Consider the following 16,841-nt stretch of genomic DNA (forward strand, 5'->3'; position numbering starts at 1 on the left):
TACATATTGGTACATATCTGTACCTAAATGGTACATATTAGGACTTTTTTAAGGGTACTGCCCCAGTGATATAGCTTGGGACGATTTATTGAGCATTTTTTATGACAGTGTTTAACTTGTTAACCAGCTGGGTTGCATATCCCATTACTTTAAATATAACAATGTACACATGTGTTAAATTGCTTGACTGCACAAAAATTAGCACAAAAAAGTAGACCAATCTTGCTGTCATGAATGCTGAACAGGAAAGGATATACGTTTGGCAAGATTTTGCAAATTCCTGGAAGGTAATTGCTTAAAAACGCACAACCCAGACACTATGAAGACTTCATCCTACCAAACCGAGCAATTAGACAAAATATAATTGGCAGGAAAGCGCTCAGTTACAGTATAACAAGTGGGAGAAGCTTTCCAGACACAATAATTTCTTCAGCATGTCAGATTTGGTCATTTTGAGAAACATTAAGTTGTGTGAGGTTTTATAGATTATGTATGTCAAATCTGAAACCTTCTGGAAGGAATTTTTGTGGTCAAGTGAGACTGAAATTGAGCTCTTTGGCATAAAGGCAAAGCTCTGTTTGGTAAAAATCAAATGCAGCCTGACATCAGATAACAGCAGTGTTTCCATACAGTAACTCTAGTAGCATCATGATCAATGAAGTTTCCAGCAGAAAGCATGGACAGCGCAACACTTATAAACAAATTCAGTACAGTAAAGTATAGTCATGTTTCGTGAACTACTGAATGTTTCAAGGAGCACACAGACATCAGTCTATTACATTTCTGTCAAGCACTAAACTATTTGTTATATATGGCTGCCCAGAGAAAGTTTTTGATGTCATAAGAAAACAGGGAGTAGGTTGACAAACGTTTTGGGGGAAAATAGGTCATCCGGGTATTTCTTGCATTAAGAAAATGTTAATACCATGCACAATATGTACAATTTGTATGTTTGCTATTCTGGACATACCCTATGATCCTCATTACTGGTATTCGGGATTTGAAAGACCACCGTCTTTATATCTTAATGCTACAGTGCGCTCTAGTGGTTGAATTGCGTATAGCATCAAGTTTTTTTTCTACATTGCTTGTAGAAGAACGGCATCTTTACAAACTTCTGTAATACATTTAGGAGAATTAGTCAGTTGTAAAAGTGTATTTAAAATATCAGCTGTTGTTGTTCTCTTTGCCAAATAATACAAATGTTTATTCTGCTACATCGCATACATCCACGATTTTTACATTGATTCAAGTATGCATATAAAAGTGATACGTTCCCTCAGAAAACAGAGGAAAACATATGTTAGCACCACTGACAGAACAAAAGACATTCCACATTGACAAAACAAAGACAAAGCATTATGAAATCCCTGTCTTAAAATAAGTTATATAATATTTGCACGACTAAATAATAAGGATGCACAAACAATCAAAAATGGGTAGAAAGGATCAGACGGGTGATCATACGTGCCATTCTTCCGGGACGCGTCCTGGCCAGGACCTCGGGTTCGTCCTCCGGAAGTCGTATTTGTGGACCGCATACGTCATAGATGATTAATATTATTATTACAGAAAAGCAACCGTTACATTTTAAGGTAAGAATGAAACTACGATTTTATGTCTTATGTTTTTAACTAAATGGCGTATGCTGTCAACAAATACGACTTCCGGAAGACGCACCGAAATCCTGGCCAGGACGCGTCCGGGAAGAATGGCACGTATGAGCAGCCAAAACCATAAAACACTTAAATAATAACCAATAATATAAGAAAAAAACAAACAAAAAAACATCAACCTTGTATTTAGAATGGTAAAGCATAGCTAAAATGCATGAGACACTAAAAAAAGAAAAGAAATGGTTGCTTCAAGCCTTTATTTTTCTGATTTCTTTCATGTAATATTTTAATGAGCATGTCCTCTTACCTTTAAAAATGCTTATGAAATGACCTAAACCACAAGTCCTGTCAAGTTAAACAAAGTTCACCAGAGTTCCTTTCATGTCTAATGTGAGTTTACGTGAAAGTTTCATCTTCACAACCAGCAGCTAACTGACACAGAAGGAGGTTTCAGAAATGGTCCTGGCTCAATGGTGACCAGGAAAGCACCTTTACGGTCAGTTTATCTGTCTTCAGAGTTCTTCTCTCGAATTTGAGTTCGAGATTGAAAGTCAGATGTTCAGATAGATGGTACAGCACTGGATATGTGGTGGCACTGAGCGTAGATGAAGGAGTACCATGAAATGACTGCCTACAGATGAAAGGTCCTCTAGAGAGGTGTAGTGGTTCATGCCTCTTGAGGAGTTCACTGGTTGGCCGGATTTTCTGGATTTTTTAGCACCTCTGTTTTACCTGTGGGTAACCTGGTTGTTGATCAAGCCAGGGAATGTGTCTTCTGTCTCGGCACTAAAGGAACCACCTAAAAAGAGGCACAGAATCAGGGACTGATTTACTGCAGAGGGTTGTCATAAAAAGTATACAGTGAAGGTAAAGTCATAAAAAACTGGGTAAAGTAAGATATTTTCATAAAGTTTTGAAACGATTTGGCTGTTTATAACACTACAATGGCATTTAGGGGTCCTGAAAATGCATAATTTTGAAGACAGGTTTTAACGTTTTTGAAAACGACACCTTGTCGTCTCATGTAAACTACATTGCGGTGAATCTGTGATAACTGTGATGTCATGCGTATGTGTAGTCATAAAGACAGATAATGCTAATTATGCTAATTTGAAAACCATGCCCACCGGGGGGAAAACAATCCATCCGTCTGCATTGACTTTGTATCTCAAGAGACTAAAACAAAAACAAAAACAGAATTATTCTTAAAAGCTGCTGTGTGACAAGGTGTATAGCTAACAAGCTAAAAAACCCAGAGATAAATTTTTATAACCTGTCGACCCCAAAAAAACGAGCGTTTAAATACACAAAAGTGCGTCGCAAACTATGTTTCCCTATAGTGGGTGTAGTTTTAATAATAGTTTTATTATGAAAAGTTGCCATTTTCCCGCTTTTGTGTCTTTAAACGCTAATTTTTTGGGGTCGACAGCCTATAAAAACTTATTTCTGGGCTTTCCGGCTTGCCAGCCGCACATCCCGTCACACAGCAGCTCCCAGGCATCATCCTGTCCTTGTTATAAGCCAGAAATGACAAGGAGGCAGTCTCTCGCAATATAAAGTCAATGGAGAAGGATGGATTGTTTTCCCCCTCGGTGGGCGTGGTTTTCAGGCTCTGTCTCTATGCATGATTATACTTAAAAAAGCAATGTTGGCCTACACTACTGTGTTTGTGCTGATCAAAATACTGAGTTTATGAACACTTCTTCAACAAAATATACAAATTTTGGGGTCACTTGTAGTAATAATCGTTCTTCTTAACAAAACATGATGCTTTTGCCGTATAGATTGTTTGTATTTATCACTGTAAAAGAATGTGTATGTGCGCAGGCATGTAGTGTTTCTTTATAAAGTAACATCGCCATCTACTGGCCTGACACATGTACAGCGTATTTAGTTGCCTCTTCCGAGGGGTGCAAATTCAAAATATGTGTTTGGATTGTGATGTGTGTTGCTCGTGTTTTCAAAATATGTGTTTGTTGAGTCATGTGAACCATGTGCATCACGTGTTTTGTCAAAATAAGTGCCTGCTACACACGCGTCAAAACCGTTTATGATAAAAGAGACGCTCACGTTCACAAAATACATGCAAGACACTCCCTTAACAGTAAACTCTGATTACACATGAGATTATGTGAGAATCTCATATTTTGAAATTACAAACCACACACATGATGGGCTACATACATGTTGTGACGAACTTCGCATCGTGCGCCCTCGAAAAAGAAGTCACCGGCCGCCACTGGTGTAAACGCAAATCTTTTTGACAGCACTGTCCAGAGTGTACGTGATTTTTTTTTACTTTTCTGTTGAGCTCTACATCGTTGACATGTAAACATAGCTGACTTTTCCATAGGAGCTTACCTATATGGCAGTTATACATCCATATACGGTGGCCATCATATCGACATCTGCATTTGACAACGTTATTGGTGTAATCCGACTCAGCAACCTCATAATTGGGGTTAATTACAATCTGTCAGAGAGAGTGAATTCAGTTAGGACAAAATATGCTGAATAAGTTTGTTCAGCTGAACACAAAAATGCCATTTTTACCTGGAACATGTAGTCTCCTGGTTTAACATCTGTTATGTCCACCCACTGGCAGTCAATATCATGTCTGTATGTATCCCAGCAGCCCACTGTGATGCCCTGCTCACCAAAGTTTGCACACTCGTACCTCTTCTCAATTCCTGACAGTCAGCAACATAAAGAATGTTTCACCAAGAGATTTAACATATGCCACCATATTTGAACTTACTGCGCTGATTTCTGTTTTACTTTATTTCTATTTTATTAAGATACAAACAGATAATACAGGAAATATGATAACATTTTCAGGACTAAATGTCTTCTTTAGGCTTCTCTTGGCACTAAACACATCTTGAGCGTTTTTGAGCAGAATGAAATAAAAAGACGAATTTCTTTAAAATTATAAATTAGGTTTTAATTTTATTTAGGTTTAAGAGATCCTGCAGTTTCCTGTTATTGCTCAAGTGGAAGGGGAGTTTACCCTAAAAACGTGACACATCAGTTTACATTTTTATACAGTTTTTAATACTATATACCTATTTCCTGTATTTTCTGGATGTATTCTATTAAAGAGACTAAGAAACAATTATATATGATCACTATAACATTGCAAAAACAACAAATCTAATTCTGGCATGGTGGCCTAAGACTTTTGCACAGTACTGTATATTAAAGACACAACAGTAAAATTATTCCATTCAAATATTCCAAAACTACTAGCCTAGTGTTATACATTTTGTTCACATGTGTACTTCCCAAATGTATTCAACAATGTTTGAATTTAGAGAATTTGCTGTTTTTAAAAGCGCTCCACCCATGTTTACAGGGTTGTAAAAACATAATTCACATTCATCTGTACCTTCATCACACTCAGAATCCTCCAGACAGAAGCTTGCTTTGTGTCCTTCTGCAACCTTGCTTCCATTTAGACTAAATAGGTCATAGTGGGTGAACACCTCCATACTATGATAATGTCTGGAACAGAAAAATAAAAAATATGTTTTCCTTTGCTTTCATATTGAAATACCTTCATCATTTAAACTTTTACAACACATTTAACAAGCCTTGCTTTTAAAAGTAAATAAAATTTTAATAGCTTACATGTGCTTTTTAAATATTTAATAGGGGCATTTAATACTGGAAAAGAACATTAAACATGTCATGTATATAAACTTTTGATTTATGAGATCATTTGAGATTTATGAATTTCATGCAGCAAGCACAAACTGTCCTGGGCTGCGTTCTCCGAAACTACCTTAACGCTACGTCGTTCTTAAGTTGTACCTTAAGCTGTACCTTATCGTTAATACGCGTTTCCCGAAACGTTCTTAGTTACGTATCACTTCTGTAAGTCGTTCGTTCGGAAGGTTGGTCTGGAGCACTCTTAGCTATACCTTATCCCACATGACTCCACTAGGGGCCATCACTTTCATAAAAGCTTACATTGTAGTCTATATAACTAAATATTTGTAAAAAAAATAAAAAGTTGCAATACACTCCGTGTTTAATTAGGCAAAGAGAGCCTTTCCAAAGGGACATCAGCAGCGAACTATTAAATGCTACAGGCTTAAGAAACTATTAAAAAATTTATTTTGGGTGATGGAGTTGGTGAAACTGGCAGCTATACAGCGAATCCTACTATTTCATTTGTGCATTTCATATCCGTTAAATCTTAGTCTACCGGCAAGTATTTTAGCTGCATTAATAAATCGGGTAAAATAAAAAATAAAAAACTAATTAGGATTGTTAATGTTATTTCGACTTTGCATCAAAGTTTTTTAATGTTTTATAACTTTAAGGCAACTGCATGCCATATTCTTTATAACATTCAAAATAAACTGCGCACTTGCTTGTATAGTCTATAAGGTCAACACAATTTCCACATTAAAACTAATCAAAGCTAAAATCTAAAGTAATCATAATATATATTTATTTATAATATAATATATATATTTTATATGTTATATTTGAGGTAGACAGACAGGCTCCTGAAATGCGTCCATTAAGCTTTATCCGCATTGTAACGACGCTGCTTGCGCATCCACTGTCCAAGCACAATAAACACGTGAACTAATGAACAACAACAGTTTGTTTTTATATATTTTAAGTGTAATGCACAACCAAGTACTTGCACGACCCACTTTATTCCCCTGTGCAACGCACTTATTGGGAACTCCTAATATAAATTATCCTTTCAAGTGAAGGCATAGCGGAAGAATTGGAGCGGTTTAAACATGATACGTTTGGAAATAAAGTTGCTGGTTTTGTACGGGTTTGATATAAAATAAAAGGTTGAATTTAGTTGTTTGCAATTTGAAATATTTTAAACAGATATTCCTAATAAATTTAACTTGAACAATTTCTAAAATGTTTCTTTAATAAAGAACCCCGCTATCTCATAACGCAGCGAAACCTATTACATAAAGTGAATAATTGATTGTCGAGCAATCGATATCAACCTATTCAGCACCTCCACCTTGGATAGCACCCGCTAAGGTCGAACTTAAGAAGGTTTCCTTAAGCAACATCCTAAGGTATAGTTCGGAGAACACACGTAGGAAAGGTATACCTCTAGTTAAGGTGTACCTTTTGAGTCTTTGTAGCGCGCTAAGAGACAACGTTATCGGAGAACGCAGCCCTGGGCTAGATTTTGGGGCTTTTTATCAATCATTTCATACTGTACATATGACTATGGACATCATTAAAATGTTAATCATTTTAATATTTTTTATTTAGGATACTTTTCAGACACAATCATTTAAAAAAAAAAAAACAGGGGGGACTCACATACACTCGGGGGAACATTCCTGCTCTCAGCTATTTTCTGAGAGGTTGTAATTTAACCTATGCTGGGTTGTTTTAATCCAAAATGCTGTTTTTAAACCCAATGTTGTATCAAATATATACACTTTTTTGGGGTTACTTTAAAGGGATGGTTCCACCCAAAAATGGAATTAACTCAACCTCAAGTTTACAAACTTGCATACATTTCTTTGTTCTGCTGAACACAAAAGGAAAGCATTTTGAGAAATGTTTGTTTAACCAAATATTTTGGAGCACCATTGACTTCCATATTTTATTTCCTACTGTGGAAGTAAATGGTGCATCTGTTTCCTGCTTGAGTACAAATATCTTTATTTGTGTCCAGCAAAACAACAAAATGTTGCCTATACAGGTTTGCAGCCACTCGAAGATGAGTAAATGATGACAGAATTGGTGAACTATCCCTTTAACCCAACGGGTGGTTTGACCCAACACTGGATTAAAAATAACCCAGCATCTTTAGATTGTATGTACAGTAGCATTGCATCAGTTGCGCAAAAGTTGTGAATACCAGGGAACATACAGTACTGTTCAAAAGTCTTAGGCCACCATCACCAGCTTTGTTGTTTTAGCAAAGTTTTAATCTCCATCCATATATATTTTTCATTCTTCTTTAAGATAAAAAGAGAGAATCCAGGAAATATGTACACAAAATTAAACATTTTCAGAACTAAATGTCTTCTTCAGGCATCAGTCAGTATTTAGTGTGACCTCTCTTGGCACGAAAACACATCTTGAGCTTTTTTGAAGAAATTAAATGGCTGAAGTAATTCGATTAGAATTAGAAATTAGGATTTAATTTAATTTAGTTTTAAGAGATCCTGCAGCTGCCTGCTATTGCTCAAGTGGAAGGGGAGTTTACCCTAAATACTTCAGCTTATACTTTTAAACTGTTTTTAATACTACATACACATTTCCTGTATTTTCTGGTTGTATTCTAATAAGAGACATAAATATGATCACTATTCAATTGTAAAAAACAACAAATCTAATGGTAGCATGGTGGCCTAAGACTTTTGCACAGTACTGTATATACAGAAAATCCATTTACCCTTAATGTACTGTACTGTCCTTACTTTCAATAAAATCATCTGCAAAGTGTACAAATGTAAAATAAACTGTAAATAAATGAAATCAACTTCTTAAATGTCGCATTTAAGGCTGCATAACAATTAATCGCGACTAAATAAATACACACGCATGTAGATATTTAAGAAGTATTTACATGTGTATATACATTTTTAGATTTATGTATAATTTATATTAAATATAAATATTTCATCTATAAATATTTTTATTCATGTATGTGTATTTATACATACATAATTATTATACACATTACACACACATATATGATGTAAACAAAAACTTTTATTATGCAAACGATTAGTCACGAACAATTGTTATGCAGCCCTACTTCTAATGTCTCCAGCAGTTTTTAGACCCCTCACCTGTGGCAGTCATGCCAAACCCAGGTTTCTCTGGAGGCTTTGGGTCTGAAGTCGGACTGTCCGTTGTTGTGGATCTGGGAGGAGAACCGGAGGAGTCGGCGATTGGAGTTAGCTGGAGTGGAACTGGAGGTGGTACTCAGGCAGTTTTCCTCATAGGCGCACTGCAACATGAACATAGGACGGTCCTCTAAATACGTGGTCTGTTCCACCACCTGAGGGTTCAGCACCAAATCTGGGGCAGCTGGAGGAAACATTTGGAAAACATTTACACATAAACTTTTGAGTGTTGTGTTATCGACTTAAATTAGAAAAAAATTGATTAGTTTAGGTCATTAAGTATAGACGCATATTCCACTATAAGCTCTATACATGATGCTAGGTACTGTGAGTTATTGTTCAGCATTCATATTTTCAAACAACGTGTCTATGTGACCAGTAGAGGACAGTGTTTCTCCGAAATGTTATTACTGTAGGTAAAGTCGTACAATGGTGCATTCTCATATAGTTCAAAGAAGCTCCATCAAAGCCAAAAAGACGTAAGGAATACATCAATGTTATAAATGCATGAACAAAAGAATATCTAGATTTGAATATTCTTACTCTCAGAGCAGGAAACTCCAGCAGCAAAGCGTCCTCCACCTTTAGGGCAGCTGAGATATTCACCATGATGCAGACAGTGAGAGAGAGACATCTCTGTTCCAGCACACCTCACCCCACTCATAACCACAGCCTCTGCATCCACTGCACCGGGCCAGTACCACGTCTCCTGTACAAACATATCAGCACATTTCTCTTCAGCAAAAACGGATTTAGAGATATTAAAGAACTGCTGAAGCACCATACATAATTAAAAACACCATACATACTTAAGCAACTACTTAAACACACTATTTAATCATAACTATTTGAAAATAACAGTACTATAATGTTTATAGTACACACAGCACATCTCATAAACAGTTTTAAAATGAGAGGAATTGATATTTGAATGCATTTGAGTACATTATGAGATTATTTTACATGAACTATTCCTTTAAAGGGGACATATCATAAAAATCTGACTTTTTCCATATTTAAGTGCTATAATTGGGTCTCCAGTGCTTATTAACCTTGAAAATGTGAAAAAGATCAATCCAGTAACTTAATTTGTTAAAGCATTCTCTGCAAGCATGTGGAAAAAATAGGTCATTGGAATTTGGCTTCCCCTGTGATGTCAGAAGGGGATAATACCGCCCCTTAATCTGCACTATCCAACCAGGACACCGGCATTTATTAATTTGCATTTAAAAGGACACACCCAAAAATGGTACATTTTTGCTCACACCTACAAAGTGTCCATTTTACCATGTTATAATAAATTATTTATATGGTATTTTGAGCTAAAAATTCACATACGTACTCTGGAGACACCAAAAATTTATTTTATATCTTTAAAAAATCTTGTGAAATGTCCCCTTTAAAAAAAATGACAAATCAGTGACTGTAAAAAAACAAATAACCAGAAGATGGCGCTATTGTCCACAACACTATAGCAAAACCTCCAGGACTCCTTTGTTCTAATGGAGGAAATAAAAGTAAATCTTAAGCAGCAAATCGTTGCCACATAATAGCCATGGGATAGAAAAATTCACACCTAATTACTTCCAGTGCAAAACAGGATTGTAGATCTTTGTTCTAGTTACTGAACTGAAGGTTTTGTATTATTCACATACATACATGTAAGAACCCATATTGTTTAACCATCTCCAATCATAAATCACTTCTCGACAGAACAGTAACGTCTTCAAAAGCAACGTCTCCACCTTTATCTCTCTCTTATCAGATATTCAAGATCTATCTGATGAAAACCTATAATTTTCTTCATGGAACAAAAAGTCCTGGGATCGCTTCCCAGGTGTAACAGTTTATCTTTAATGCTGGCGAACCAGAAGGGAGTAATGGTTGCTCTTGGTAACTAAGCACAGACATCTATAGCCGAAAAGAAAGCATGTAATTAAGGCTATGAAAAACAAACAAGTCCCAAACATCTGGTTGTTTTACTAATTACAGTTGTTTCCTATCAAAAACATCATTCTTGTACTTGAGATGGTTTCACTACCTTCAGTGTGATAGAGCTGAGCGGTACACAAACATCACAGATCAAAGCAATGTAAAGTTAGTTCATATCAGAAAGAATTATGTATATATGCAAAAATTATGCTCTGTCAAAAATCAGATATACTGTATTAACCGAATGCTCTTGGCACGTATTATGCGTTCATCAAATACTTTCACTTCAAATCCGCTTAATCCCGGCCTCAGGCCTTTCAGAAATACCACTTTGTTGGCAGAATCTATCAAGAGCCTGATAAAAAATGCTCATTAATAAGATGCTTAAAAAATGCTCATGTACAACAAAACTTGTCAGACGCATATTATATGCATACATATATGTGTACATACCCTGTATATAGGCTACACATATATTCATTAGCCTTATAACGTACTCGCAAACATTTGGATACTTAACAGTCCCACTAATTGGAATTAAATAAGATAACAAAACATCACACAAAATAGAATCATATGATACTAATTTCTCAGGACAACCTAATAAAAACAACCTAGTTGTTTTTACAATTATTGTTTAAAGGGTTAGTCCATTTTCTTTAAAAAAAATCCAGTTAATTTACTCACCACCATGTCATCCAAAATGTTGATGTCTTTCTTTGTTCAGTCGAGAAGAAATTATGTTTTTTGAGGACAACATTACAGGATTTTTCTCATTTAATGGACTTTAATGGACCCCAACACCCAATAGTTTTAATGCAGTATAAAATTGCAGTTTCAACTGAGTTTCAAAGGACTCTAAACAATCCCAAATGAGGCATAAGGGTCTTATCTAGCGAAACAATTGTCATTTTTTACAAATAAAAATAAAAATATGCACTTTTAAACCACAACTTCTCGTCTTCCACCGGTCCTGTGACGAGCCAGCGCGACCTCACGTAATTGCGTAATGCCGTGGAAATGTCACGTGTTACATATATGAAACGCACATTTGGGGACCATTTTAAACAATAAACTGACAAAAAGACAATAATTAGTATCATTCAACATACAACAACGTCGGAACGGTCCTCTTTCTACACACTTGTAAACACTGGGGCGTAGTTTTGCATACGTCATCCGTGACCTGCCGCGTCACAGGACCGGAGATAGATGAGAAGTTGTGGTTTAAAAGTGCATATTTTTTATTTTTCTTGTCAAAATGACAATCATTTCATTAGACCTTTATGCCTCGTTTGGGATCGTTTAGAGTCCTTTGAAACTGGAATTTTAAACTTCATTAAAAGTGTTGGGGTCCATTAAAGTCCATTAAAATGAGAAAAATCCTGGAATGTTTTCCTCAAAAAACACAATTTCTTCTTGACTGAACAAAGAAAGACATCAACATTTTGGATGACATGGTGGTGAGTAAATTATCTGGATATTTTTTAAGAAAATGGACTAATCCTTTAACTAACTGGTTCTGAGATCAGTTTAATGGTAAGTGAACGTATGTAATTTCCATTCTCACTTTTTGGCTACTAAACTTTTTATTGCTAATATACACTCGTTTATAGTGTAGTAGTAGTAGTAGTAGTAGTAGTAGTAGTGTTGTTTTGGGGTCACTTAACATATAAATGTTTTTTGCAACAACTCTTTTTTTGTCCCCAAGCAATTAAAGAAAGTATTCGGTTTTGGACTCAAGTGAGAGAAACTGCACTACAGGGAGAAATTCAAAGCACCCTGCCAATGCATTACGTTCTTTAGAAAATGCATTCATCTACTTTGTTTACAAAATTCCTTTTGTGAAACAATGTACTCAATGCCGTTACACTAAACAAGGAGCCTAAGAAGAAAAAATGCAGTGATTTCTCTATAACAGCTAACACACACCACAGGAATTGTGTTGTCACAGTATGATCAGTGCAGATCAAAACGGATTGAGACATTTAGGAAACTACATTTACGTTTTGATAAAGCTAATGCACAAGTAGAGTCTTCTTAAGCATTTGCTTTCTTAGAAAACACAGTATCAATGAAAAACTTTTAGACCACACATGATCAGCGGGTTTACTTATACAAACAGATCTGAACAATACTGTGGGTGGGCGTGAGATGTCTTTCTTGTAGGCCAAATATTGAATTCATTAAGGAACACATCCAGTGAAAGACCATTTCAACAAACAGCTCAGCATAATAAATCAAAGCATCAATGTTAGACTCAGACGTCGATTTCTGATGAAGTATTTAGACAAACCTGGAAAGCATTGCTTGCGAAGCCCAGGCCCAGCTGTCTGCAAACGACCATGGCCTCCATGGTGCCCCAGCCCTCACCGCACACAGTTCCCCAAACCAAAGAACCGTTCCGCTCCATTAGAACCTCAACGCGGCCTTCAAAAGGATTACGACCACCACTCAATCGCAGCTGCAGATAATGAAGAGCCGTCAACTATTTGTTATTTAATCACCCACAAAACCATAGTGACATCAGTGAGAACAGTGAGTTCCTACTCTCTGCTGGAAGCCCATGGCAGGAACGTTGCATCTAACACCTGCATCCTCTTCATGACTGCAGCCTTCAGAGTCTTTATCCATATTGAAGGGACATTCCGTGACGGACTTCTCAAAGCCAGAACACTGAACCTCGTTCATATGTACAGGGCTCATTCCTGGGTGAGATACACTTTTAAGTGAAAAAGTAAAGGGAGAATCTGGAGTAAAGTTGAGAGTCTCATGCTGGGACAGAGTGGTCAGTTTAATTCTACGCACCTTGTCCAAGCTGACCTCCGGAAAGCGCCTCCTTGGCACTCCCAAAACCAAGTTCACGACACACCACAGTAGCTGAGATGAGGTTCCAGTTATCATCGCAGATCGTCCCCCATTCTCCGTTCTTCAGCACCTCCACACGTCCCTCTCCAACAACAGCACCACCTCTGAGACGCACCAGGGGTTGCTGTGAAAAAGGAGAGAGAGATATAATTCACCATTCATCCTGGTAAAGTTCTTTGGATGCCACGCCATGTAGGAAAATGCAAATTTGAAAAGTAATCCAGAAAATCAGGAAATTCATGCGCTTACAGATACAAAAATCTAAGGGCATCATAAATGAGGATTTTGTAGGCTGTTAAAGGTGCCAAAGAATGCATTGAATAATATGTTAAATTGTTCTTTGATATTTAAATAGAAGGTATGTTACTTTATTAAGTGTGAAAATGATTGCACTGCTCTGATTGCTCTGCGGCTCATGTCAGTAGCACACATTAGTAAACAGACCTTATATGTTTGAGCCTGTATCAGACGAAAATACAGATTTTGTGGAACAACTCATTGTTTGAAGATTATTAATGGACATTTCTGAGTGGTAAGTTTGTGTTTTTTTACCAGTATGGACCTGCAAAACGTAACTGTGAAGTCAATAGTAGAAATTCAGCCTAAACGTTAGCATATAGCATTAATTAGCAAGTAGCGCTACCTCAGCAGTCACAACTTTGTTTTTAGCATTTTAATAAGTTTGTAATTAATTTAAACGGGCCATGTCATGAAAATCTGACTATTTCCATGTTTAAGTGCTATGATTGGGTCCCCAATGCTTCTATCAACCTAGAAAAGGTGAAAAAGATCAACCCAGTAACTTAGTTTTGGTAAACCATTCTCTACAAGCACATGAGAAAATAGGTCGTTGAAATGTCTCTCTCTTTATGATGTCATAAGGAGCTCTTATTATAATAATACCGCCCCTTAATCTGCACTATCCAATCACGTTACTGCCATTTAGTGCAGAGAAAAGGAGAGAGAGAAAATAATTCACAGCACAATTGAGTTTCAATTGCAACAAACCGCTCATTTGCATTTAAAAGGACACACCCAAAATGGCACATTTTTGCACACACCTACAAAGTGGCAATTTTAACATACTATAATAAATTATCTGTGGGGTATTTTGAGCTAAAACTTCACATATGTGCTCTGGGGACACCAAAGATTTATTTAACATCTTAAAAAAGTCTTTTGCCATGGCCCCTTTAATGTGTAATTTAATGTTGAGGCGTACATCTCGACTGTGTTATTCTGAAATTGGTTTGTTTTCCAGCAGTCTTTTGCGTGCTTGATGTTTACGTAAAAATTAGGAAACAAACCTGTTTGAGGCTCACGATATGTCATTACCATATACAGAACTCTTTTTATTAATCTATGTCTAGGTAAATACCACATTTTATTTCATGGCACCTTTAAATCAAATTTCTCAGTTTAGATTGTCCAACCATATCTTCATTATTTAGCTTGAGCATATAAATATATATTCTACATTTATACATTTTAAGAACTGCAGCAGTGATGAACCAAATGCCCTCTGCTGAATGATATGTGGCAGATCACAGGCAAGGTCCCACATGGACAACTCATATATAATTTGGAAAGCATGATGTCATTTTTGGGCAAAATGCATAGTGCTTTAGGGACCTAAAATATCCTGCTCTCTACCATTAGTATTCATATAATCACAAAGTTTGCAGCAGATCTCTGCCAAGATTCAAAAAGTGCCGTACATTGCCACTGTTGCCACATATACGCCTTTAAATAAGTAACTTACTTTAGTTTGAAGCAGCCACCTTGGTCCCAGTTACACCAAGGCTGACAACAAAAACTATAAAGATGAAGTTTTAATAATCACTCGAAATTGAAGAGATAAGTGGAGTACAGAATGTATTCACATAGATTTTCTTTTAGCTGATGAATGATAAAACATTGACAATTTATCAAATACCTATTGAATGTAAAGAGTTCACTTGTGCATTTATAATTTTGTTCATAAACAGTTGATGATCTTAATATCAAATCAAGTTCCCTAATTGTCACTCAACATACACATGTGCAACAATAGGTGAAAATCTGAAGTGCACTTTCGATCGACATGGGAGGTGACACATCTGATAAAAATGAGACGATACCAATAACAATAGACATCAGATATACACACTGCTTTGTGTATCTCTGTACACTAATTCACAAACGAAATAGTTACACGACATAATTTACCTATGTACATGACAATCCCTATAATACAGATAATAGATACTAATAAGCAATGTACAGCAGTATGCAGTGTAGACATTCAGGTTTTAACAAAATAATAATAACAATTTACACCAATAATTCCCTGGGACTTAATGTGTTATGTTGCCTTCAGTAAATGTTAGCAACTTTTGGAATAGACATATGGGTCTTTCAAATGTCTGTGAAGTGTGTGAAAAGATGAACCTCAACATCAAACAAACAATCACTGTTAGAAAATGCAGAAAATGCGGGAAAAGCAAACTATGAACAGGACAAAAGACTTGTGAACAACTGTCACAAAACCTAAAAACAGTCATTGATTGTCCAGGTAAAATCATACAGTATTAAAACTTTTGTACAGGGTTACTTTTGTAAATTCAGTTATTGTACTACGTAAATGTCTGTTTTGTGAAATAGCTTATTTAGGATACTGTATTGTACCTTTTCTGTCGCTAGCGTGGTACCCTAAGGTTCCGTTATGTACCTTTACATGTATATAAAACATAATACAATGTCGCACCTTTTGGGGTACATTACTGTACCTTAAGGACCTATTGTGTAGCTTTAAAGATACAGTTAAAGGTGTTGTACCCGCATCACATTTAACTGGTAAAAAATTGGTCCTTAAAGGTACACAATAGGTCCTTAGGGTATAATATTGACCCCCAAAAGGTATAATATTTCAATGTGTTGTATACCCATAAAGGTACAAAAAAGAACCAACAAAATGCAATTTCTTTGATCCTTCTAATTTTTCTTACATTCTAACATTTTGCACATTGTTCATGTGATATGTATAAACTCAATTTTATCATTATAGTTATCCTTCCTGGCATGAACACGCCTTTAGTCTTGATAAAAAAATCCTGTTGCCATGGTAAAAAGGGTGTTTTACTTTGCCGCATGATTAATGGTCTCTCATAACGGTGAGAGTCAGTGCAAAGCAATGCCTCGTGCACACATGTGGCTTCTTGTATGTCTGGAACAAATGCAACATCTGTCTCAGGTTCTTACCTCCTGTCTGAAGGCCTTCCTGTAGCCTGCCATGGGAGTAGGAGCGAAAGCCCTTCCAGGGACACAGCTGACCACCACAGGAGTGCCCTCCTCACACGTGCTATTGGCTTTGGTGGAGAGAGCGTGGCCCAGCTTACAGCTAGACAAATGAGCTTCATTGCCGGTGCAATTTATAGAGTAATCCCAGTACGATGGCTTTCTCCTCCGGGCAAACATTCTGAAAAATAAAAAAAGGAAAAGTAATAAGGGGAGGTGAACTTGAGGGTTTTAACATTACCATTATTAATTGCTATTACACAGTACTATTTGGCATAGAGTCTGTTTG

At 36.4% G+C, this 16,841-nt stretch overlaps 1 protein-coding gene across 1 annotated transcript in view; it reads right to left on the reverse strand.

The window, feature by feature from the left end:
* Positions 1-1,174: 1,174 nt before the first annotated feature.
* The window catches only part of loxl2b (lysyl oxidase-like 2b), a 38,513-nt gene continuing 22,846 nt past the window's right edge, over positions 1,175-16,841 (reverse strand). The window contains exons 5-14 of the mRNA XM_055199205.2: positions 16,517-16,733; positions 13,217-13,400; positions 12,959-13,116; positions 12,705-12,872; positions 9,020-9,185; positions 8,420-8,660; positions 5,005-5,120; positions 4,170-4,306; positions 3,978-4,089; positions 1,175-2,415 (exon numbers count right to left, since the gene is read on the reverse strand). Coding sequence (XP_055055180.1) covers positions 2,345-2,415; positions 3,978-4,089; positions 4,170-4,306; positions 5,005-5,120; positions 8,420-8,660; positions 9,020-9,185; positions 12,705-12,872; positions 12,959-13,116; positions 13,217-13,400; positions 16,517-16,733 — 1,570 coding nt within the window. The 3' untranslated portion in view covers positions 1,175-2,344. The remainder of the gene's footprint in view (positions 2,416-3,977; positions 4,090-4,169; positions 4,307-5,004; positions 5,121-8,419; positions 8,661-9,019; positions 9,186-12,704; positions 12,873-12,958; positions 13,117-13,216; positions 13,401-16,516; positions 16,734-16,841) is intronic.

The sequence above is a fragment of the Misgurnus anguillicaudatus genome, chromosome 22 (assembly GCF_027580225.2).
Source record: "Misgurnus anguillicaudatus chromosome 22, ASM2758022v2, whole genome shotgun sequence".
Classification (NCBI taxonomy): Eukaryota; Metazoa; Chordata; class Actinopteri; order Cypriniformes; family Cobitidae; genus Misgurnus; species Misgurnus anguillicaudatus.